Below are 23,948 nucleotides of genomic sequence, written 5' to 3'. Positions count from 1 at the left end.
GGCCCTGGCTGCCTGCCCCGCCGGCCCGGTGCTGTGCGGCGCGGCTGTGCGGGGGCGGCAGCGGCAGCGGCTGCGGCTCGGTGTGGAAAGTGCGGCCGCGGACACGCAGACATATTCCTCCTCCCCTCCCCTCGCCTCCCGCAGCTGATGAAAACAAACAGCGGCGGCTATGGCGGCGCGGAGCAGGCCGCGGCTCTGAGGGCAGCGGCAGCCCGAGCCCCGGCCCCGCGTTCCCGCAGGCGCTGACACCCGCGGCGAGCCCCCCGCCGTGCCGGCACCGAGGAGGAGGAGAGGCGCTGTCCAGAGCCCAGTGGCCGCGGGGCCCCTGGTGCCTGGAGGCGCCGGTATCCGGCCCAGGGCCGCAGGTATCCCCCCCGTGCCCAGGCGGGGCGCTGAGGAGACGCCGGGGCACGGCGGGGGAGCGGCGCGGGCAGCCGGGTCTCCGCGCGGGATGAGCCCCCGCGCAGCCAGCACTGCCGCCCCCCCGCAGGTACCGGCGCGGGACGGGACTGGGGTCCCGGGCTGGGGAGGGCGAGCTCCGAGGGCGAGGGAGGGAGGGAGGGAGGGAGGGGGGTACCGGGTCGTGGGTCGTGAGCCTTTGGCTGAGGCTTCGTGTCTCCACTCGCTACTCGCAGGGGTCCGGGTTTGCTGCAGCCGTGTCGGTGCCCGACAAAGCCCGACCCAGCGGTGGCCAGGCTTCGTTTTCTGGCCGGCTGGTGGGAAGGATGTGGCTTGCTGAAACCTCTGCAAGTGGTGTCTTTTAAAACCAGAATGCTTTCAGAGTCAATTAGAAACAGTAAAACCTCAGAGCCATTGTATAGTTTTCCTGTAGTGTGTGTATTGCTGCTTGTTAGAAAAGATTAGGGGGTTGCAGATCAGCACATCTTTCTGTCCTGTCACAGCTGTGGCTCTTAGGGCACTGCCAGAGTCATCCCCACTGATTCAGTAGGAGCAGAAACATCTTCATGTCAGTGAACAGGCAGAAAAAGGACATTGTGGGTTCAACCTACAAACTGCCTTCTTACAAATCTCAGAAGTGGTGTGGCTAGGCACAATGTAGAGTGAAAAACATGGTCAGTTACTGCCTGGACTGAAAATTGGTTGCCTATGTAAATGATGTTTAGAGCATTTCCAGATGACTGCTGGAGTGGCCTGACCTGGTAGAACCCTCCTTCTTCTGGCAAGAAATAAGTCATTCAAATGAGCCAGGCTGTGTTTAGACATCTGGAAGGATCACACAGGATCACCTTACTTTGCTTAAATGATAATGTATAACCTCAACTTTTATGAACATGTATTCACACAAAAGTTGAGACCTGGTGATTATATTGGTGGTTGTAGTACAGTGTATGTATGTGGAAGCACATTCTAGGTTAGTCTGCATACTTTGGCCCAACAAACAAAATGAGAGGATGGACCTTTGGACTGGCACCATTTTTAGACCTGAGGGAAGTACAGAATGTAACTGCCGGTCAACAGGAATTGCTTCATTTTGTTTTTAGGCCAGTGGAGCTGGCAGCGCTGGTATTTCCTAAGCTGGGAAGTAATTTATCAGTTAGAAATCAGTTAGAAAGTAAATCTGTTCCCTGATCAGCAGGAAAAGTTGCCTCTATCAATACTTACATAGTAAACAACAGAGCCTTTCAATCAGAGTATTTATATTATGTGAAACAGTTTTTCTGCTGGAATCTACTCGTCTCTTAAAAAATCCAGAAACTTTAAGAGTAGCACACCTTCAAATTTAGAACTGTTCCCTCCTTCTCCCTCTCCCCAGGTTTCTGACTAGCCGACTAAGAAGGCAAAATGGAGATTAATTGTAGGATACTGGAGGCTGACTTGTAGGCTCAGCTTTGAATCAGAGTGCCGTCTTTACGGAGACCTTTTTATAGTTGCTTATTAATGTGCTCAAAATACCTGCTTGTCATCAAAGGGGATGTTCTAGGAAAACTTGCTTGGCAGTCAAGCCTGTTTACCAAGGGCGCTCTGTTAGAAGCTTCAAGAACTTCCATGTGCTTCTCATTTACCTGCATGATTTGACGAGGCTTTTCTGGAGCTTCACATAGGACATCCTTGGAGGTTGGATCTGGGTCCTGTGTTAATAAAGAGGTTCTAGAAGAGTCGTAGGGACCAGGAGCCTTTTTTGGGAGCACAGTCAGGTAACCAGAAATGTAGAGCTGGGATGAGGGCTGTCCATAGCCCTGTCCTTACAGCGACAACCTTTCTTGTTTCTTCCTTCTGGTCATTTTAATTTCATTCTGGGATAGGAACCATGAGTAATTATTTGGCATTGGTAAGTATCTGTTTAAAAGGAAAGCACAATGACTTTAAGTTTTAGCAGCCATTGCTCAAGATTGAAATCTCAGAGGAGGGAAATGACGGAAACAGCCTGTATATACTTTCCCCAGCAGTGATAATGATGCCTGTATGTGTCAGGTGCTTCTGCTCCTTTCCTGTTGAAGTATGTGAGTGTCAGACACACACTAAACTCCCACGTATGAAACACAAACTGTAAGTGTTCTGTGCTCCTCTGGTGTGCTGGGTTACAGGCTGCTGCTGCGTGGCATGCTGGTTGCTGTAGTTTCTCTGGGCTGCACCAAGGGGAGGGCTCTTGCAGTTCATTGCATCATGCAAACAGTGTATCGTCACCTTATGCTGATGTGTCATTCTCCGTAGGGTAGGAGAGTATAAATCCCTGTAGAGTGTATTAGGCACAGTGCTTAGGTGTTAAACTGTTGGTTAAGTATTCTTCTCTGCCTCTTACCCTTGTAAGAAAGAGTAAGGCTTTAGTCACAGAGCCACACATGGCAGTTCTCCTTTAAACATCTCTCTGATGTTTCTGTTCAGAGGAAGGTGGAAGCAAAGGCATATTAAAACATGAAAATGGGGGTTGCAGGAGGAGGGAAACAAAGCAAAAAGCCACGTGGCCAAGATGCTTTTATTTACCTGTGAACAGCCACTGTGTACGGCTAAAGCAGTGAGGTATCAGTTTACTTGAGGGAGTACTCGGTTGAGGGGGAATCAATCATCTGTGGGTTTCTAACCTAGACCAAAGGTTACTTCCTTCTAGTGGTTATGCAGTATAAAATTAGACAGCATCTTGCTTGAGCTAAGCATGTGCACAGGTACTGGCACTTAACAAGGAGCTGTGCTGGTGTTGCAAGCTACAGGACCTGAGAAGTTGTATGAGTTTGGTGGAACTAAGTTTAAAGGATTTCCTTCTTGTTTAGGTCAGCTGGTGGCAGCTAACCTGAGGGTACTGAGGCATTTTTGTAAATCAGATGTTTGCTGTAATTCTAGGCCTGTCCTGGCTCTTTGCAATGAATGAGTCTAAAGGTGAGCTCTGTCCTAAGCCTTAGCAGATCTCAGGGAATCACTAGAGCCCTCCTGAAAAATGAGAGATGGTGCTGGTCAGATAATGACCCTTAGACTTGTCAGGAGCCGAGTTCCAAGGTCCCAGTTTGCCCCTGAAATTACAGATTCCTCACAGGAATCCTTGCCTGATACTTTCTGCTCTGCTTTAGGCTCTGGTAAGTCAACTATTGCTGGCATTCGGCATATGAATGCTTTATGAAAGCTTTATGAATTGAGGTCTTGCAGGAAGAATCTCAATTCTGCTGCAGCAGGACAGAACTATGAAGCTCTCATTCTTTGAACACTGAATTTAAGACGTGGCTCTGGTGGCTCTTTCTCTCCTCTCCAGAGATATTTGCATATGCTGTCACTAGAACTAATTCCTACACTGCACAGAGAACCGTGTTGATGGTCTGCTTTGTTTCCTTTCCTAACCATGAGTCTAACATCTTCTATTAGTTCCTGAGTATCTTGTAACAGTTGATACTAGCATTCCTTTCCAGCCCCACAAGGCAAATAAATGTGGGTGCTTTAGTTGACAGCTCTCCTTACATCAGGATATATACTTCCTTGCACCATTCTCCAGGGGTCTTATAGAAATGGCTTCTCACTTCTTTTCACATTAAAAGCTAATTTAATTTCTCTTGGTATTTAAATCTTAGCATTCTCCTTGCTGAGAAAAAGATGTGTTTCTTTTTTTTTTTAATGGGATATTTTATTGCCTCTGTCAGCCAGATTTTGTTGTAGATCTCAGGTCCTCTCAATGCTTACAGTGCTTTACTTAGTTAAGACAATAGTAACAGGTCACAGAATCATAGAATCATAGAATAGTTAGGGTTGGAAAGGACCTTTAGATCATCCAGTTCCACCCCCCCTGCCATGGACAGGGACACCTCACACTAAATCATATCACCCAAGGCCTTGTCCAGCCTGGTCTTGAACACTGCATTCACAACCTCCCTGGGCAACCCATTCCAGTGCCTCACCACTCTAACAGGAAAGAATTTCCTCCTTATATCCAGTCTAAACTTCCCCTGTTTAAGTTTTAACCCGTTACCCCTTCTTTTAAGTGCTGATTTCTGTCTGTCCCCCCCAGTAGAAAAGATCTGTGATCTCTAGTAGTGGTAAAGGCAGGGAAAGAAAATATAATACTTTTGATGAGGAGGTTACAAAGAATAATTTGGTCATGCATCTGAAGTTGAATCACGTGTCTTGTTAGTTCTCAAATTAAATTACTATTTGCGTTATAGATTATTATAAGGTTATTATAAGATGCAGTATGACTGTAACCTGGGTACTTTCAACGATATTAGATGTCCAGCTTTCTTTTTATGAAGTAATTCAGAAAGTATTGCTCTTTTCTATAAAATGCTCTATAAATTGCAGTACTCTTACTTAGCAGCCCTTCTTGGATGATGCTCCTAAAGCACTACTTCAAATAGGCATTTATTGCTATTAAGTGAGATATCTTAAATAGAAGTTCTGATGTGCATAGTCACTAAAGATTGTATATATTTTGTGTGAACAGGGCTATCAGCCCTGCTAAGCCTACTAAGCTTTAATGTGTATTAATACTGTACATTGCTGCAGGTTCAATCTTTGCTTGAATATTAGACACTGAGCAGAGTGACATTGTGCACAGCAGCTGCTGATGCTCAATGACCTTAGACCTGGGGTGAGCAGTGCGTTCCATGAATACGTGATGCTTGACAGGCTGCTTCAGGCTGATGAGCTGCCTCCAAACAAAAACAGCACCAGGAATTAAGAGTGAATGAATACTTTGAAGGCTTATGTGCAAAAAGTATAATTAATGCTGCTAATGAAGGCATTCCTCCCCGTGGTCTTTATATGGTTATTAAGTTAAACACAAAGAAACTGAAAGAAAAACTGTGATTTATCCCAGGCTATGTGACGTCATGGTGGCAGGAATCTCATTAGTGCCTTGCCCTGCCTCGCCTCTGGCACTGTGGAAGTTCATTGTGGTAGAAACAACTGAATTTTGACAAACAAGGCAGTGTGAATGTGAGAGCTCAGTATTTGTTGTCAGAGCTTTCAGGAGAACTGAACCCAGGATTTTGGTCTATTCCTTGGCAAATATTTATCTTTTCAGTTGGTTGTGGGTAAATCTGTAGCTATACAGGTTTAATGCAAGTACTATTTGTGGAAGCTGTGGAGCCTGTTCAAGCAATGGTTTATTTCATTATCTGCTGAAATACCACTGGAATGCTGGTTTTAGAATTTCAGACTCAGGACTTGGTTTTGACCAGTGCTGGTAACTGAAGATTTCTGAAGCAGATGGTGATGTCTGCTGCATAGCTTGGCACAGAATCTAGTCAGTGTGGTTGTTGGAGTATTTTGGGGTTTGTTTGTTTATTACTAAATTAAGCTAGCAAAATTGGAGAACTTGTACCCAATTTGAATTGTGAGTCTCCTTTGTTGTTTCTTTTCTAGTATCTTTTGCAGTGAGCAGATAAACTGTTCATGTGCGTTTATACCTCACACCCACCCCTCACAGATCTTAGTTAAGATTTTGACAGGCAGAGGCCTTTCATTTCTTTTGCTTGTCATTTCTTTTGCTCGTCATTTCTTTTGCTCTAATGGCAAAATGTTTTTAATTCTTGAAATTCAAACAGGAAGCTGAAGGAGGACTTCATCCCTACGCCTGTGCTAGATTTCAGATTGTCAGATGCAATGGACACTGATCTCAGTTCCCAGGACAGGAAGGACCTGGACAAGTTCATCAAATTTTTTGCTTTAAAGGTAACTTTTTCTCCTGTGGCAAATGCCTCTTGTTTATTGTTTAAGAAAACCCATGCTAGCTGTGGTTAGAGTAGCAAGGTCAGGGTTTGTTTGGGTTTTTTTGCTTTTGCTAAAAACGAAAGCAAGAAAAGCCAATGTCAAATTTAGGAGATTCCTGTGAATAACTAGAAAAACATATTTTTCTCTTTTTTTTTTTTCCTACCTCCTAATCCTTTTCTTTCCCCTAGAAGAGTCCTGCTATAGAATCAGTTATAGGCACTTCACCCCTCTGTTAGCTTTCAACTTCTATCAACACATGGAACCACCCAGCGGTTAGGTAGTATCCCCTGTTGAACTCCACTCTTTCTTTTCAGCCTATCTCAATTTTTAGATTGCATCCAAAAACAATACCAGAATGTTCCATTGAATTAGGAAATTTGGCCTCACTTGGTACACAGATGCAAATAAATTCCCTGACAATGGCTATGTTATAAATGTACATACTTTACTTCAGTTTAGGTGTCCAGGTTTAGGATATAGTTGTAAATTTTGTTTCAGTATTACTAAGAACTGTGCAACTCCTGATTGCAAAATTGGCTTAGTCACTTCATATTATTACAGAGAAATAATCAGCTTAACGTGATTTTCTGTCTGAAATGTATTTACCTGTTATCTGTAATATTTCAAACCAGTTAGACCTGAACATTAGTGCAGCAAACTCTACTTCTCTGCATCCTGCTCAGCCCTCTCATATTTTGTTTACTTGGAATTTGTCCAGCTTAGGCTCTGAGCTGAGGGCTCTGCTGAGCTCAGAACATGAGTGTGTATCTTTTCCTTTCTGTTCCAGACAGTACAAGTGATTGTCCAGGCCCGACTTGGAGAGAAAATCTCTACCCGATCATCATCCTCCCCAACAGGCTCTGACTGGGTAAAGTCATGGGGTGTTAAAGCAATTCCATTAACTCTTCAGAGTTTCTTTCATGTGTGTGTGCACATATGTGTTGAGAACACAGTGTAGTTGTTACAGTCTCGTGCAGATTATAACAACTGTTCGTAGCATAACTACTGTATTCAAATATGTTCATTAGTGGTGTGGGATTTTTTGTTGTTTACATACAACATGTCACTCTGGGCTCTAAAGGGCTGATGAGAGGAGAGAGAAATGATACCTCTCAGCAGCTCCTGCCAGCTAAGGCTCCTTTTCAGGATCTGCTGGGGGTGGGGTGAGGAGTTCTGTTCTCTCAGAAGTTTGCAACTCGTCAGTTCAGGACTTTATAGTAATGGGCTTTGAAGAGATTCAGGCTACTCTGTGGGTAAAGATAGGACTTGAGGGAAAACATGATTTTTATGGCAGGATCAAGAAAAATGTTTGAATTAACAACCAAGGAAGTGTTTGCAAATATGAAAAGCCTGAGTCCATCTGGGAATTTTCTGTTTCATCAATATTTCAGTGAACGCTGACCTAGTATGTTCTATATGGGTCTATGAGTTTGTCTGCAGTGTACCATTAGTCCTTTTCTCAAAGAAATGAAATAATTTCCTGTGTTCTGCAGTTCAATTTGGCAATCAAAGATATACCAGAGGTTACTCATGAAGCAAAGAAAGCCCTGGCAGGACAACTCCCTGCGGTTGGAAGGTCTATGTGTGTGGAGATTTCTCTCAAAACCTCAGAGGTGAGAACTGAGTCAAAATAGATGCCATTTTTTTCAGTTGAATCTTGAAGTCACCTACAAGAGTTCCTGCCCTTTAGTCCATGACAGTGTGAAAATATCTTCACTTACGCAGTTAGGTAGTATGCTAATGATAAGAAATACATCAACAGAAGCAACCCACTGCAAATAACTGAGGCCAAACACACAAATGATAAAGCAGCAAAATCTAGTTTCTTAGACCCTAAAGAACTTCTGAGGAAGGTATTCCCTCAGGTGATCTAATTGTGCAGTGAGACTTCCAATGCACCTTTTTCTGTTGCATTACAAGAGGATGAGAGCAGGGAGAAACATCTTCATTGAGAGCTGTGGCTGCTGTTGATCTTTAAGGAGATATAAGAGTGTGTTCTGAAATTAGCCTTTCTCTGACATCCTTTCTCTTATCCAGGGGGACTCCATGGAGCTGGAAATTTGGTGTCTAGAAATGAATGAGAAGTAAGTACATTCTTCACACTTGCTTTGTGTGTGTTTGTATTTTAGCTGATGAAATGGGAAGTCCCCCGTTTGTCTAGTCTAGCAGTCAAACTGTTCAACATTGGTGTCAAGAAAAAATAGTAATTTCATTTTCATTCCTTCTTCATTCATTACAACAACATCTGCTTCCTCAGATACAAGAATTCATATACTCAGTAATGACAAATGTTTTTAATACTGAAAAGATATTTCTAATAGAAGGCTGCATGGAATTTTTCACCAGTTACTTTTACAACAAGTGACTAGATTGAAGTAGGCTCTCAGTCAGCTGCTCAATAACGAGTAGCCACACTTGGGCTTTATTTTATAATTTTGCAATGAAATTGACATTAAACAGTTGGCCCAGACTAATTTTGATTTTATAAAATAAAAAACCCCAAACAGCTTAGGTGTGAACAAAAGACTCATTTTTTTCCCTTTGTGTTCTTTAGGTGTGACAAAGAAATCAAAGTTTCATACACCGTATACAACAGGCTGTCTCTGCTGCTGAAGTCTTTGCTTGCTATAACTAGGGTAACTCCTGCCTACAGACTCTCAAGGAAACAAGGCCATGAATATGTAATATTGTACAGGTATATATATATAATAAGCAGAATATGAGATTCCCCATTTAAATATAAACAGCAGAGGTTCTAGACTTGAACAGTGCAGCTGTAATTGTGATAAAAAAGGGATGAGTGATAATAAATTCAAATTACTGGGATTGAACTACTACTGATAATTGAGAGAAGAGAACTTTGGGCTGTGTATCATCAAACTTAAGCATGGACTGTGAAGTCTTGTTGGTTGCCTGCCATGCTGAGAAGAATATAAGAATTCTCTATGCAAGCACAGGTTAAATGGCTTATTGGCATCAAGTTGTTCAGTGTCTGACCTGTATTTGACAAATGCCTGTCTATGCTGCACATAACTGCAGTGCATACTTCTGCAGTATAGATTCAGACTCTGTTCTGCTATTTCATTTTAAAGATGCATCTTCAGCTCCACTTCCTGTTGTTCTTGCAGTTTACTCATTCGAATACTGAGCTCAACTCTCTTTAAGCCTCTGAGATCTGACTGGCTTATGGTTCATGCTTATCACCCTCCAGTCTTTGTTTTTGGCTTTGGGAAAAGTCTTTGACATGTTTGCATAGCTAATTTAGATGGTTCTAAGTCTCAGGTTTGCTGTCATTTGCACAGCTGAGAGCTTAAAAAGAAATCCCAGCCATTGCTTCATTTTTGCCTCCCTTGCTGCTTTGGCATATACTTAAGAGCAGGTCTCTTCATAGCACAGTTAATCTTTTATGTTACATGATGAGTATTCACTTTTAGACTCAGACCTGTCTGTGAAGTTTATGTCACTTCTCATTTTTGCTCTGAACTGTAGATTTGCCAGAGGCTTAAAAAACTGAAACAGAAATTTTTGATTAGACTACTGTTTTATCTTCCTTTCTCTTTTTACATGACATCTCTTGCTCTAAGATACGTAGCTGGAGGGTTTCTCAAGGTGGCCATTCTATCCACTTCTTTTGTTTTTTTTTCCTGAAGAGAAAAAGTAGTTCTAGCCTTTCAACTCATGAAATCAAATAAGGAATAAGGATATGTATAACGTTACGCCCCCAGTGGACTTAATACTTTTTCTTTTTCCTTTTCCTGCAGGATATATTTTGGTGAAGTGCAACTGAGTGGCTTGGGAGAAGGTATGATCAGGCAACACACGCAAACTAGAGCAGAACTGTTCCCCATACTGGCTAGGCATTTATTACTATTCCTAAGTGCCATAAGGAAAATTAAGTCTGAGGTTTACATACACTTTTTATCTGGACCCACCAGTGAAGGGTTGTGACATAAGGTGACAAGTATAATGGTGGTACTTTAACAAAATCTAGGGTGATTGCCATTTTGACTCCAGTGATCCAGAACTGAAATAAGAATGGAAGTATGTTGATAAGGAGCAGGGCTAGTAAAGAAGACCATGATCTGCTCAGGAACAAGAAGCATTTCAGAGAAGTATTTTAGACTAAGATGGGAAGCAACATCAGAAATCTCATGAATGAAGCCTAACAGCAAGGCAACACGGTCCTGCTTTTTTTTTTTTTTCTATGGGCTCTATACAAGCCTTTGGAGTTCAGATTGCAAGGGATAATGGAAACAGTATAGAAATAAGATAATGTAACCTCAGAATAGGAGAAGTATGGAACATAAATAACAGTGAAACTGATAATCATTTCTTAACCTTACAGGTTTCCAGACGGTCCGTGTTGGGACAGTGGGTACCCCAGTGGGCACCATCACTTTGTCTTGTGCTTACAGAATCAACCTTGCTTTCATGTCAAACAGGTGAGAAAACATGATCATGCCAGAACCTGTTTTACAATAATGTACTACTAAACCCCACGTGTTATGAGCCCCTAAATCTTTTCATTCTGTTTATCCTTCCCTCCCAAGATTCTCCTTCATGTAGAATACTCTTTCTCATGGTTAAGTCTTGAAGCAAGGGAGTATTTGGGTAGCCCTGAGCCAGACTCTAGAACTCCAGATTGTTGATGCAGGCTCGGAGTTGCCGGGCTGAACTGTAAAGATGTTCTGGTCCCAGTAACAGACACGAGGGCTTTCTGTGAAAACGCCATGAATTGGGATGAGAGTAGAGGGGAAGAAGCCAATAACACCATTGCTTGTTGCCTTTCAGGCAGTTTGAGAGGACCCCTCCTATCATGGGGATTATCATTGATCACTTTGTGGACCGTCCCTATCCCAGCTCTTCACCCATGCATCCCTGCAATTACAGGTGAGGAAATAATGAGTTGAAGTCATGGGTTATGGTGAAGGCATCAATTATGCCCAGATACAAAGCCTTTTCCACTATTTGCTGACTGCATGGGAAGGGAGACTGGAGGCTAAGTGTCAAACCGTATCGACATGGTTGAGCATATGAGGAAGGGTGACATTTCTCCCTCAAATCTAGAAAACTGAGTGCAGCAAGCCCCAGTAGGCGCCCACATTCCTTACAGAAGTACTTGGACACAAAGGATGTTTAACCTTGCCTGCCTTTGAAATGTAACAGTTAATTCTGCTGTAGAACTATGTGTCCTGAGGCATGCATCTCCATATATTTCTGTTGGGGAAACATCAGAGTTTAATTTCTATTTTTCAATGAGATGTTTGTCTTCTCTAAATTGCATGTGAGGGCACCGAGACTGGGACCAGTGGTATTGTTTGACAATGGTTCTGTAAACACCAAAGCCAGTAGCATTAGCTACTGGGAAGTGTTTCTGTGTGGAGGAAGAAGAGGAACACCTGGGGAAAATTAGTTTTCGTACCTTGTTTTCCTCAGTTCTGCCAAGTAGAGGAGATCCCTTCATAATTTTCCTTTCAACTCACAATTCATAATTTTCCTTTCAACTCCACTCAACCTCCCTGCAGTGTTTGTCCCAGTGTGTTTTACTATTTCTGTGTTTTAAGGGGTATTTTCAGTCAGAAAGCTTCTCTTTTTCTTGCTGCTTTAGAGCTGGTGAGGACAATGGTGCAGTATACCCCTCAGTAGAAGATTCCCAAGAAGTGTGTACCACATCTTTTTCCACCTCTCCTCCATCTCAGGTAAGGGAAACCAGACTTTTTCAAGAATAATCACTGTTAGGATAGTGTGCATACTCCTACATCAACCACTGTGCAAACAGGCAGCCTCCTGATGCTAATGAGAATTTAGTGTGGGGATTATTTATATTGTTACACTCTGAGTAGAAACCTAGTTAGATACTAATTTCAACCAAATGCTAGGAGACTGGAAAGACTAAATTACCGACATTCAAAGAACCTATAGTTGGGCTGAAGTGTGCTTGAAGAGGATAGCAATGTACTTATACAGTCACATACTAGTGCTGCAAGAAGAGGAACTCAAGAGATTGATGCCAGGCAACGTAAGTAGAGGTATCAGGCTGACATTGAGAAAGAAATGCTGAAATACCAGGAAAATGTTTATAGCAAAGTGCAGAATGGAAAAGCAGGAAAAAGACAACAGCCATACTTGTTGGACCATCTAAAACTAGTTGGGGCAGCAGGAATAAGTATCAGCAAAAAAAAAATGGTATCACAGTATTGAACTAAGGACTTAATACTCTGTACTTCCACCTACCCATGCAAATTTCATTTAAGTTTTCATTTTAAAATGAATGGATGATGGTTTCCTTCTGAATAAAAAAAAAACAAACAGAAACTCTAACTCCTGCTTTTACTGTCCTTATATACCCGACTCCACAATTCCGTATTTTGAAGACTTAGTCAGATTTGTAGTCATCCTATAGCTTTAAACATTCAGGAATGTTTCCTGCCTTGTTATCCAGCCAAAAAAATGTCTTTACTGATCTTTCAAGACAATCTAAAGACTCTCAATCTCTTTTGGTGTCCATGTGAAACATAGAATGAATTATAATTGGAATGCTGCTCCAAACTGAAGGAATTCGCTATGGGTCTTTCCACTACTTCAGAGGAATTAGCATGACTGGTTTAGCAAAATGTATTGTACTGTATGAATGAGCTATTTCCTAAGAAATGAGCTTTCCTTAGGAAGCATTTTTGTGCTAAGTGGCTTTTGGGTGACAGGGCATCAGGTAATGTTGAACTAATCAGCATGGGCAGTAAGTCTGATGGAATAAAGCTTTTCTTATTCTGTGATACATAGCTCAGAAGATGAGTTTGTGGCCAAGTTTTGTCCTGCCTTTTCACAAAATGGGTTAAATGCAAAAGGTTTTATAAGGAAATTTCCAGTGACCCATGCCAGTGTTACTTAACAGTAATACAATGTAAATACATTGAGGTTGACATCTCCCCAGGGTACATGAAGCTTTGCTGTCACTGAGGGGAAAAGTTTTATGAAACCAGACAAACCTTGAGGATTCACATTGAGTATGAGCCTACGTTCTTGCTTTTCTGTAGCTCATAGCTGCCATATGCTGTGCGCTTATTTATAAAGCCAGTCTTTGCTACCACAATTAGAATTGTAAGGTTGTCTTGGCAGAGTGATCTCTAAAGTAGATTAGAAGGGGTAAAAAAGAAATTCATTTCTTTCTCTAGCTTACTGTATACAACTTAACGTGTAGGAAAATACTGGGAACTGTATGGCAGTTTCCTATAGGCAAATTGTCCAAATCTCTGCCTGCCTTCCCAGTAGAAATGAGGCCTAACCTGCTTGATAGAAGGGAATAGTTGTTACCTTCTCCCTGTGAGCTTGCATAGCATGTCTTTATGTTGTTGAGTAGCCAAAAATTCAGGAGAAAGTCTGTCCATGAGCAATACACAGAAACAAAGCTGTCCTAAACTGAAAACTGTTGGTAAGAAAGTGACCGAAAGAAGGTATGGGACTGAACGAGGTTTGGATTGCCATTTTTGCATTAGTACCCTCTGTGAGACAGCCTTTACCTCTGGAACATCACTCTGGTTGATGGAGTTCTCTCTTCACATCAGGGTGTTTGAATTGCACCTCAGTCTGGGTCCCCTTTATTCTAAGGGTGCAGCACAGACCTGCCAAGATATGATGCCTCATAATGCTGGGAGATAAGGAGTATGGATGGATGGAGATTATTGAAATACATGTAATTTGTACATTTGGAAAAAAATACCCTTGGCTTTTTGTGGCATCTGCTCAGCCTTCTCCTTGCTGATTATCTAGTTCAGTTCTAATGAGCTGTGGAACAGAGCCTCTGGCAGTTACTTTCAGTGTTCACTGGAGTCTCCAATATTACCTGTGTTGAGTGGTTCACTGAGATTGGCAAACAGACAGTTCCTTACAAAATGAATGTGCTTCTGGCAATACTGAGACTTCTGCTCCATGCGTAGGTGTGGCTGCTGCAGCCCAAACCTCTTCACTAGCATTCAGTTCATCCAACTCTTCATAGTTCTTCTCTGAAGTCCTTCTCTCTCTTTCTCTCTCCCCCTCTCTTACTCTCTCTCTTTTCCTTGTTTCCTCTGTGTGTCTGTCTCTGTGCACAGTGTGTTTTTACTGTCACAAAGGCACATTTTCAGACCCCTCCTCCTGTGGTGACGGACACCCTGAAGGTCCCAGTGATGGGACTGGCCTTTTCACACCAAGTGAGTTGTCAATAGAATATGTTATGCGTGGCCAGATACAATTCCAGCATGCCAGAACAAATACAGGAAAGTAGAAATTTAACAATATGGAATGTTGTGCATGAGAAAGGCTGGTGAATGAAAAATGGGCCAGGCATATTGTTGACACTGGGTGCTTAAATGCCTTTATAGATGGTCTCCTAAAGACAGGCCAAGCATCCCTAACTAAACAGCAGCAGTTGCACAGACTGTTAGTGAAGTACCCAAGTAGTATGGCACATTGCTAAGTGTTTTCTCTTAACAGCCAGTGTCCCTAGAACCTACACAGTCAGTAGTCCTCCATTCAGCTTAACTAGCCCCATGTGAATATCCTGCTGTTCATCATTCAGGCCCCTCTAAATGATGTCAGCATTGGTGTTAGTGGAGTATCACACACAGAACTCTGAAAAGAGTGTTTCTCTTGAGGTCAGGTAAGCTAAAATGGGGAAGTTTTATTTAATCCAACCAGCAAGATTTCTGCTGGGGTGTGTAAGCACCTTCTGGGTTTCACTGCTTCCAGCACTTCATTCCTAAAGTAGTCTCACAAGGGTTAGCTTTGTGAGAGACCCAGTTCTCTTTACCTAGCATGTTTATGAACTCTGTTCTTTGGCTGAGGATATGTACGTATGTTCAAGGCCTGTTCAGTGTGCAGTGGGAATGGGTTCAAACAGTTGATAATGCAGTTGTTTTGAGGAAAAAGCTCTTTAGTGAGTTGATGATGTCATTTATGCTTCTTTCAGTCTCAAAAACAGAGCTGTAGAGCAGAGCTTCCCTGTGACTGAATGTCAGTTGTACCCTGCACAGCTTTCTCCTATGTGTGTAGGAAACCAATCTTGTTTTCTTGTCAAGGCCCAGACTTAGCCCCCTGCAGTAAGAAGTTTTATAGTAAGAGCTTTCATTATTGATTCCAATGAAAACCTAGCATCCTTCTGCCAGCCTGAAATGCTGTGCTATACCTCTGACTTTTCCTGTTCCTTCTTCAGTGACTGATGATTATTCAGACTGGGGGCATTCCCCTTCCACTTCCTCCTTCCTCTCCCTTTGCCCTTTTGTTTTTTCTCTTCTTTCTTAGCTTTCCAGCTCTCGTCTTTCCTATCAGCCTGCTGCCCTGGGAGTTGGATCAGCTGACATGGGGTATCCTGTACTCTTTGCTGGTGGCTTGAATGCTGCACACCCTCACCAGGTACTTGTAGAGGGTAGAGCAAGCGTGGCTGGTATTGCAACCAGTTGTGTCATCTTGTACATCTCAGAGAGGCCTTGACGCTAGTGCATGCATTAGTATCCTGTCTGGCAGGAGTGAAAAGAATGTAAGGTAAATATAAAGAAAGCACAACTTGCACAGAGTCTGGGAGCTGGATCCTCAGCATTCTGACTTTACTGAGGTAGGGTCATGTGGAAAAAGTATGACAGGCTTGAGGCATTGACCACCTCTCTAGGAAGCCTGTTCCAGTGTTTAACCACCCTCTCAGTAAAGAAGTGCTTCCTAATGTCCAGTCTAACCTCCCCTGGCACAGCTTTGAATCATTCCTACATGTTACCGGGGAGAAGAGATCAGCACCTCCCTCGCCACTTCCCCTCCTCAGGAAGCTGTAGAGGGCAGTGAGGTCATAGCAAGAGGATGTGATTATTTTTCCCCTGCTTCTCCTTGAAGCAAAGGACCTAAGGCCAGAGAGCTCTGCAGTGTAAAACAGGCCTGAAGTGGAGTTGGAAGGGAATAAAACCAATTGTATTGTGATGATCACCATCTGCTTGACACCTCCCTCAGCCTTATGGGGGCTAGAGCCCAGCCATATGGCAAAAATCCCACACCTTACTCCCAATATGACAGAATCTGCTCTGTATTACACTGTGGTGTTTGCCCAATTTTGAGATCTCCAACTTGCCTGTTCTCTCCATCCCAGTTGCTTGGCCCAGGCAAAGAGGGGGGAGTTCCCCCAGTTCCCAGCCAGCCAGCACATGGCACTCAAGCTGACCAAGAGAGGATGTGCACCCCACTGGATGGAGGCCACTACTCAGCAGCTACTCCTTCTAGTAGGTAGGTTGGTTTTAGATGATCTACCACTTGTGCTAGCCCAAATATAATCCTGTTAAGATAAAACTTGTTGGCTTCCCCTCTTTGTCTGTAACATAACTACTGTCTTCCATCCCCCAAAACAGCGAGCAGTTTTCTCTGATGGGGCTTTTTTCCCCATCATCCTTTTTTAAGCCTTTCTCCAAGCAATGATCTCACCCACCTCCTTACACCTGCTGGTCACTGTAACATCCTTGCAACTCCTGTTATGTCAGCTTTATTATCAATTTTATCTTTTCTAATCCCTTTACTGTATTTGCTCATTGTAAAACAACAAAGTGAAATAACTTCTCAAGTGAGTCTTATATTCTCCAGAGTTAAAGTGAATTGTTACCAAACCAGCTGTAGTGACTGCAAATCTGTTCACTATTTATGAACAAAGTTACTTAAAAGGAAACAATGCTAGCTCAGACTGTCCTAAATCACCTCCCTCTCAGCTAATGAAATCCTCTATTCTTTTTTAGTCATTGTGTTTATTTCTTGTACAGTCTCTCTGGGTCACAGAGTTCTGAGTCAAGGATCTTAAGCAGTCATTTTGTTGTAAAGAAACCGAAAATCACAGTTGCATTAGCACCTCCCTATGGATCTGTGTCTACTGTATTACTGAAAAATAATAGTGATGAACAGGAACTGCTGTGAACATGCACATTCTGAAGCTAAGAGTCCATCTCCAAAAAGAAAAACCTATTTCAGGTGGCAGCAACTTTTCAGCTAAATAGTTTTAATCCAGCTTTAAACAAAAATCTGATGCCATTGGTGTCCCACTCCCCTTTTGTGCTTGTAACTGAGGAAGAACCTGCAGTACAAGGACGGATTTCTGTTGTCCTTCCAATACTAGGAGTAAACCCAGAAGAATAAAGGAATCCTGTCAAGCATGGGATTTGTCAGTGTTGTTTGTGCCATGAGTCAGTAATTGCTCTATTTTCCTCCCCCAGCGAGGACACAGAAACAGTATCAAACAGCAGCGAAGGGAAATGTGGCTCCCCACATGACCTTCTGGAGACCTTCTTTATCCGGAAGGTGGGAGCTTTTGTCAACAAACCCATTAACCAGGTAACTAACAATAGATCTTCTCAGAGGGCACCACAATACCCTGCTGCTCCCATCAGTTCCTACACAGAGGAGCAAAAAGCACTCAATGCTAGGACAACCCTGGAGACTGGAGAGTGTGTTCTGCCGGCTGCAAGGCTTGTTTTTCATAAAATCCTTTTGGGATGTGACAGACACACTTTGCCAGCACCCTGTTTGCATATGGAACAGTTGATACTTGGGTCTCACAATAATGCCACTACCACAAGTTCATAAACTGGGGAAGCTGGTAGGAAGCCTGCCATGCAGTAGACCAGTTGACCACTAGTAAGCAAGCATTTAAGCTCAGCTGAGGTGGCTTAGACATCTGCCCAGTTCCTAAGGATGCTCTTCTAGGCCCTTTGGATGGATGAAGGAGAATTGGTTGGATTTGTAGCAGTTTGTTAATCCTTGCCTATATTATACAAGATGTATAGCAGCAATCCCACCTCAGGGTATGTGTCTGCATTAAGTCAGCAGAGTACAATTTCCCTGGTTTATGCCTTTTTGAAATGAGGTTGTCAGCCTCCAGCCTAACTGCTGAAATAAACTTGGGCAAAGACTTTTAGTATCCTTTTCTGTGCTGGGTAAGACCATCTTAGTGAAATTCTGTTTGCTGAATCTCCCCAGGTGACCATGGCCAACTTAGACATTCCTTTTGCCATGTTTGCTCCCAAGAATGTTGAGCTGGAAGATAACGACCCCCTGGTAAGCCTCTTCCAGAGGTATAATGTGTGCTTCCTCAGCATCCCTTATGCAACATCCATGCTATTCTGTACTTTGAATACACTTCATATTTTGAGGAAAGAACTAGTTATTTAGATTTGTTTGGTTTCGTCTCCCATGTTAATCTTGGGCTCTCTAGACGTGCAAATAACAGTATGTGTTTGCTGCCCCTGCTGTAGCATGTGTTTATTGTCCAACCTCCTAACTGTCCCCACACTGTCAGAATACACAGACAGATGTGGTTACAAGATCAGTACTCACCATCTTTGATTTCTTGGGCAGGTCAATCCTCCTGACTCCCCAGAAACTGAATCTCCTCTACAAGGCAGCTTACACTCGGAGGGCTCCAGTGGCAGCAGCACAGGGAACACCCATGATGACTTTGTTATGATTGACTTTGTAAGTGCCCTCATCAGTGCTCTCACATATCACCTGCACCTTAGATGGGCTTCAGGTGCTGATGCAATGGCAAATGGTGTAAGAATAGTTTTCATTGGGGGTGTAAAGGACCCATGTATCTCAGTTCCAAAGTAGAGCTTGATGGTCCCCAAACTGCAGAGAGGCTGATAACTTGGAACCAACAGCTACAAATTAAATACTCTGTTCCCTGCCAGCACCTGGGCATGGCATCCTCTTGTCTAATGCCTAAAGGATTCCAAGGAAATGTTCTCTTCCTATTGCTCAGGCAGGCACAGATCTTGGCTGTTCTTTAGTTATTTAATCTGCGTTATTGCAGCAACAGTTGTAATGCCAAGAGGTTCACAGATAGCAGGTAATGACATTACCTGAGATTATAGTGGAGGGGAAGCCACTGCCTCTGAATGTGAATTAACAGCAGTGTCTTTGGTTCTAGAAACCAGCATTTTCAAAGGATGACATTCTTCCAATGGACCTGGGAACGTTTTACCGTGAGTTCCAGAACCCCCCTCAACTCAGCAGCCTCTCCATTGACATTGGAGCACAGTCCATGGCAGAGGACTTGGTATGGAGCCCTGATGTTTCTTTTTATGGGAATCATATGTAGTTTGTAATGCTCTCCCTATTCCTAGTTTGAAAAAAATTATATCTTCATAGAATTATAGAATAGTTTGTGTTGAGAGGGACCTTTAAAGGTCCAAGCCCTGCAATAAGCTGGGTCATCTTCAACTAGATCAGGCTGCTCAGAGCCCCATCCAGCCTGGCCTTGAATGTTTCCAGGGATGAGGCATCTACTACCTCTCTGGGCAACCTGGTTCAGTGTTTCAGTACCTCATCTTAAAGAGATTTCTTCCTTATATCTGGTTTGAGTCTACCCTCTTTCAGCTTAAAACCATCAACCTTTCTCCTATAGCAACAAAGTCTGTCCCCATATTTCTGTAGGCCCCCTTTAATTACTGAAAGGCCACAACAAGGTCTCCTCCAAGTCTTGGCTTCTCCAGGCTGAATAAGCCAAGCTCTCTCAGCCTTTCCTCATCGCAGAGATGCTCCATCCCTCTGATTGCTTTTATGGCCTTCCTCCAGACCCACTCCAGCAGATCCATGTCTTTCCTGTACTCAGAAGAGAGACCCTTCCCAAAGGGGATCCCTCACTAATACTTTCCAGCCAAGTGTAAATTTGTTTGTGGCACACCCTGAAACTGGTGTGTTTACCTTCAAGCTGAAAGCTGCCACCGCATTGCTGTGGCTGTCACTGAAACCCCCAAAACTAATCCTGCCTCTGGTGTGTCAAACTTAGTGGCAAACTAGGCCTGATCTTGCAGCCTGAGCAGAGGTAAACCCTGGTGTGGCTGGTGAAAGTCATGTATGGGTGAGTGCTGAAATGGGCTCACAGGCATTGTAACATACCAGAGGCTGAAAGCTGCAAGTGGCTTGATGGAGGCAGTGACACGAGCAGGTTATTGTGCTGCAGCTGGTGGCAGGAATTGCACAAGGTGAGGCTCCAGTGCACCTACTGTTCTTACAGAACAAACACACTGTGGGCAGGGTGCCCTTCTCAGGGTCACTTATTGAATGCTGCCCAAGGACTCCTGGTTTTGTGCACATAGGAAGGGGAGCACAGAGCACCAGAGAGGGGTTGCCTGTGTGTTTAAAGCTGCTTTTTATCTGCTGTGAATGAGCTCTGACCTGCCCCTTTCTTACCCCTCAGGACTCGTTACCAGAGAAGCTTGCAGTCCATGAGAAAAATGTCAAAGAGTTTGATGCCTTTGTAGAGACCTTGCAGTGAAGCTGTTTCCAGTTCTTCCTTCTCAAGGCATTCTGGAAAATGACGTCAAGAAATATCTCTGTTGCCCCTGCTCTGCCTTTTGTCTCACTTTGATTAGTTCCTTCCATCAAGTGAGCTTCCTTGGATTGCTGTCTTCAGCAGCAGATCGGATTTTCCTCAACTACACCACTGCATAGTTCTGGACTGCTTTTCCTGCTCACAGTTTCGAATTTAAGACTTCAGCAGAGACACAAGAAGGCAAAACTTCAATGTATGAAATCTGTTCTCTCTTCAGTCTCTGTTCTCTGTGGAGGGGCTTTGTGAAAAGTTGCCATATGCTTCCTCCAGAGGTCCTACGGTGTAAGTTCCCTCGGTGTAGCTTCCTGCTAACAGACTCTTTCCTCCAGTCTCCAACCCTGTTAGAGCATAGAAAGCTTTGGCTCATTTCCAGGGGCTGTGAGTTCAGCAGATTTAACAGTTTCCACTCCAGGACATCCATTCCGTAGAATGGGGCATTTCATCCTGACTTCAGTGTGAGTGCCTGGAGCCAGGGCGAGACGTCAGCGTTGGGACCTGTGTAATATAAGTAGTTACCTTTGTTTTACTGCTTCTAAGGAACTGGGCCTCCACTTGTTTTGTGTGAGGCCTTCTGTTAGGCTGGCTGATAAGCAGGAATGGAACTACAGAAGAGCTTTCCACATTTCCTTCCTGAGCATACTGACGCTCGGCCGTGCTGAGTTGAGCAGTGTTGACTGTTGGCAAGCCTGCATGTAGCAGCTGTGATAGTGCTGAATTCACAGTCTCTGCTTCTGAAATACAACTGTAAATACTAGGAATCCTATTTCTTTAGGGTTATGTTACTAGGAGTCTTTAGTCCAAGATTCTTTCCTCTAACCCTTGCAGACCTTTCCTGCTTTATGGTTAATAGATGATCTTAAGAGTCAAGAAATATTTATTGCTTTTAAAGAAGCCTATATTTCAAAGATGTTCTGTTTTCATGTAGTAGTGCGGGTCATTCTGCTCTGGATCACTGCAGACAGCAAGTGTGCCATGGAACCCTGGCCAGTGAGACTGGTCTCTCCTTGCAGGAAAGTATCCAAGATATTTATTTTCTAAGACAGACTTGATTATTCTAATATAATACTCTGTTTTGGGGACTTTGTGTCCATTACATCCAGTCAGGGCCCACTGACAGAATTAAACGCACACAGGAGTGGGGTGGAATGGCAGGGGTTTGGTAAAAAGCTGTGTTCTGATAGGCATGGATGAATTTGCAGTGTTTTCAGCCATTCAGAAGGCAGCTTCTTGAAAGAAGCACATTTTGGGGGGGAGCTTATGGTACTTTTTAATCAGCTGGCTTTTGATTAGCTGAAATGTTATTTTTGTAATGATGTGGTTATCAGCAGTGTGAGTGGCAGTGCTCAAGGGTTGATTTGGCTGGTGCGTGTCTTTTGCCTGATGTAAGGAGGGGAGGAGAAACAGTGACACTAAACAGAAGCTTAGATAAGGTAGGTCGCCTTGTGGTTCTCTCTCTTCCTCCTATGTGTAACTACAGTGAGCAACTACAGGACCCCTTACTGTCCTAAAACACTTTTTCTTTCTCTGGAAGTGGAGTTGTGTTGCCTCAGGCCTGAGGAGACATCTTAATTTCCTTAGAGTGGCTGAGTAACCAGCCTTTTAGGTAGTGCAATGTGGGAGCTTCTTCAGCTTAACTGAAAGAGATCAGAAGCAGCTGATGGGGGAACCCGCTGTAGAACACTATTCCTGTGCCACTGCTGGAGCAAGGAACCAGGTTCAGAATGGAGCTTGCTGTAAGGTCAGAGCAACAGAATGCTTTTATGTTGAGTGCTGTGTTCAGGGGGAGGCCATATGAGCTCTAAAACTCTAGGGGAGAGCTTTACTGAAGGACAGCTGCCCACCAGAACTTCTTCAGCTTACTCAAGCAAATCAACTTTTCAGCAGCCTTGCACAGAAACTGCTCAGTCCTTGCAAAATAAGATGCCCAAACATTTAAGAAAGCTTCCAAGGTAGACTGTGCACAAGAGTGTTTAAGTTACATGGGCTCTAACAAACACTTGATCCCCACAGCCAGAGCCACCTTGTTTTACAGGTGGAAAGGGTTGCAGAAGGGTGCAGGAGCATAAGGGACGAATATTATCAGCTGGCTCTCACCTGTGCTTAGGAAGCTGGTCTCTGCCACCTTCTAGCTCAGAGATGTGGTTGCTGTCACCTTCCTCTCAATGTACAGGCTGTGCTTGGGAGAGTGATGCAGTCTGGGCTGCAAAGCAGCAGCACTGGGGTGAAGTGCTGGTTCACTCTATTAATGAAGAATAGACTAGGTTGAACATCATCGAGCCAGTGCTGCTGCTGTCTCCTTCTCACAGAGGCACACTGTGGAGTTGGCAGAAGGCAAGCCATTCTTGCTGATCCTGTCCAGAAGGTCCCCAGAGCCAAATACTTCTCATTGATGCTGATGGCTACAGCTCCCACATCCCAGAAGGCAGAACGTCAGTGTGGCACTTGGGGTTTTTCTACTTCAGAAGGCTGGAAACTTGCCTATATGAGCTGCTAGTGTTGAGCTGGATGGCCACAGCAGTAAAGAGATTCTCTAGGGCTGAGTTACGTGCCTCTTTTCTGGACATTCCTCAGTTTCAACACATGGTTGCTGTATCTATGCTCCCTGACCACTGCACAAATGCTCTGCTTCAGGAAAGATCTAGGTGCTGCTGTGGCCTGCCACAGATTGTGTTATGAAGGCTGTTTATTTTAGCAGCTGTCTGCTCGATTCTATATTAAGGACAGGATGTATGTAGCTGCTGATTCACAGATAACTTTGGGTGAAGGGGAAGGCTCCTAAATTGCATTGTTTTGGAAACAGTCTCCAATGTACTTCAAGTATTCAAAGACTTTCCAATAAAACTTTTATGTAAGCAATGCTCTGTGCTTGTCTTCATGTATACTGACAGGTCTGGGAATGTCCCAGCCTCTCATCATCATTCTTCTCCAGGAAATGGGATGATCAGAGAGTGCAGGATGGATCAGGTTGCTGCCTCCAACACAGAAGGGAAAAGGCGCTGATGTGCTACAGTTAGTCAGCAGGATTCAGGTGAGACCATCCTATTGAGAGTGAAGAAGGGGCACAGCAGGTTCCTATCTTGTCCCAAAAGCAGGAATGGGGAACAGACACACAGTGTTGGCTCTGGTGACCTCCCCAGTTAGCTGGAGAAGGGAATTATCTGGATGTCTTCCCCCAGCTGAAACACATTAACTTGTCTCCAAAATAAAGGGATGGGAAAAGGGAAAATCCCAGCCCACCAGCAGCATTTGCATTGTACATGGTTGCTACTACATGCTTAAAGGGAGCGTGGGAACGTTTTGATCTGATAGAAGAGCTCAAAGAGACAAGATGCGAGAAGAACGTGTGGGTATCTCAGTAGCAAGATGCTGGTGACAGAGCATGCTGCTTGCCTGTCTGATCACCAGACTTAACAGCTGTAGTCTAGTGTTGCTTGACGTTAACCCTCTATAGCACACAATGCAGTGTAAG

The 23,948-nt window shown here is 43.7% G+C and overlaps 1 protein-coding gene and 1 long non-coding RNA gene across 11 annotated transcripts; one reads left to right on the top strand and one right to left on the bottom strand.

Moving 5' to 3' along the window:
- The first annotated feature begins 158 nt into the window (after window positions 1-158).
- On the top strand, window positions 159-23,335 carry ATG13 (autophagy related 13). Of its 9 annotated transcripts, none has more exons than XM_061462236.1 (18): window positions 162-490; window positions 6,030-6,111; window positions 6,938-7,018; window positions 7,644-7,763; window positions 8,188-8,234; window positions 8,705-8,845; window positions 9,912-9,952; window positions 10,496-10,592; window positions 10,942-11,040; window positions 11,759-11,849; window positions 14,238-14,336; window positions 15,427-15,537; window positions 16,256-16,389; window positions 17,361-17,478; window positions 18,124-18,201; window positions 18,502-18,618; window positions 19,073-19,201; window positions 20,345-23,335. In XM_061462236.1, exons 2-18 carry the CDS (start codon window positions 6,043-6,045, stop codon window positions 20,420-20,422), a joined length of 1,650 nt encoding a protein of 549 aa, XP_061318220.1. In that variant the 5' UTR covers window positions 162-490; window positions 6,030-6,042; the 3' UTR covers window positions 20,423-23,335. The 9 variants fall into 9 exon arrangements, with proteins under 9 accessions (XP_061318223.1, XP_061318220.1, XP_061318219.1 ...); XM_061462235.1 differs by having other exon boundaries at window positions 5,985-6,111; XM_061462239.1 differs by lacking the exon at window positions 18,502-18,618 and having other exon boundaries at window positions 159-490; window positions 5,985-6,111.
- Window positions 13,044-18,606, bottom strand: LOC133273746 (uncharacterized). 2 transcript variants are annotated; one of them, XR_009744926.1, is made up of 4 exons: window positions 18,481-18,606; window positions 13,668-13,769; window positions 13,462-13,573; window positions 13,044-13,274 (listed from the first exon to the last, which is right to left on the bottom strand). It is a non-coding gene; the product is annotated as an uncharacterized LOC133273746 (long non-coding RNA). The 2 variants fall into 2 exon arrangements; XR_009744927.1 differs by lacking the exon at window positions 13,044-13,274 and having other exon boundaries at window positions 13,455-13,573.
- Window positions 23,336-23,948: the final 613 nt, after the last annotated feature.

This window comes from Pezoporus flaviventris, unplaced genomic scaffold (assembly GCF_033815535.1).
Source record: "Pezoporus flaviventris isolate CSIRO_AGI_PZ_B2104156 unplaced genomic scaffold, CSIRO_AGI_Pfla_v1 ptg000035l, whole genome shotgun sequence".
NCBI classification, from domain to species: Eukaryota; Metazoa; Chordata; class Aves; order Psittaciformes; family Psittacidae; genus Pezoporus; species Pezoporus flaviventris.
Note: the sequence above shows the minus strand (reverse complement) of the source record. Positions and strands in the feature narration are given on the sequence as shown.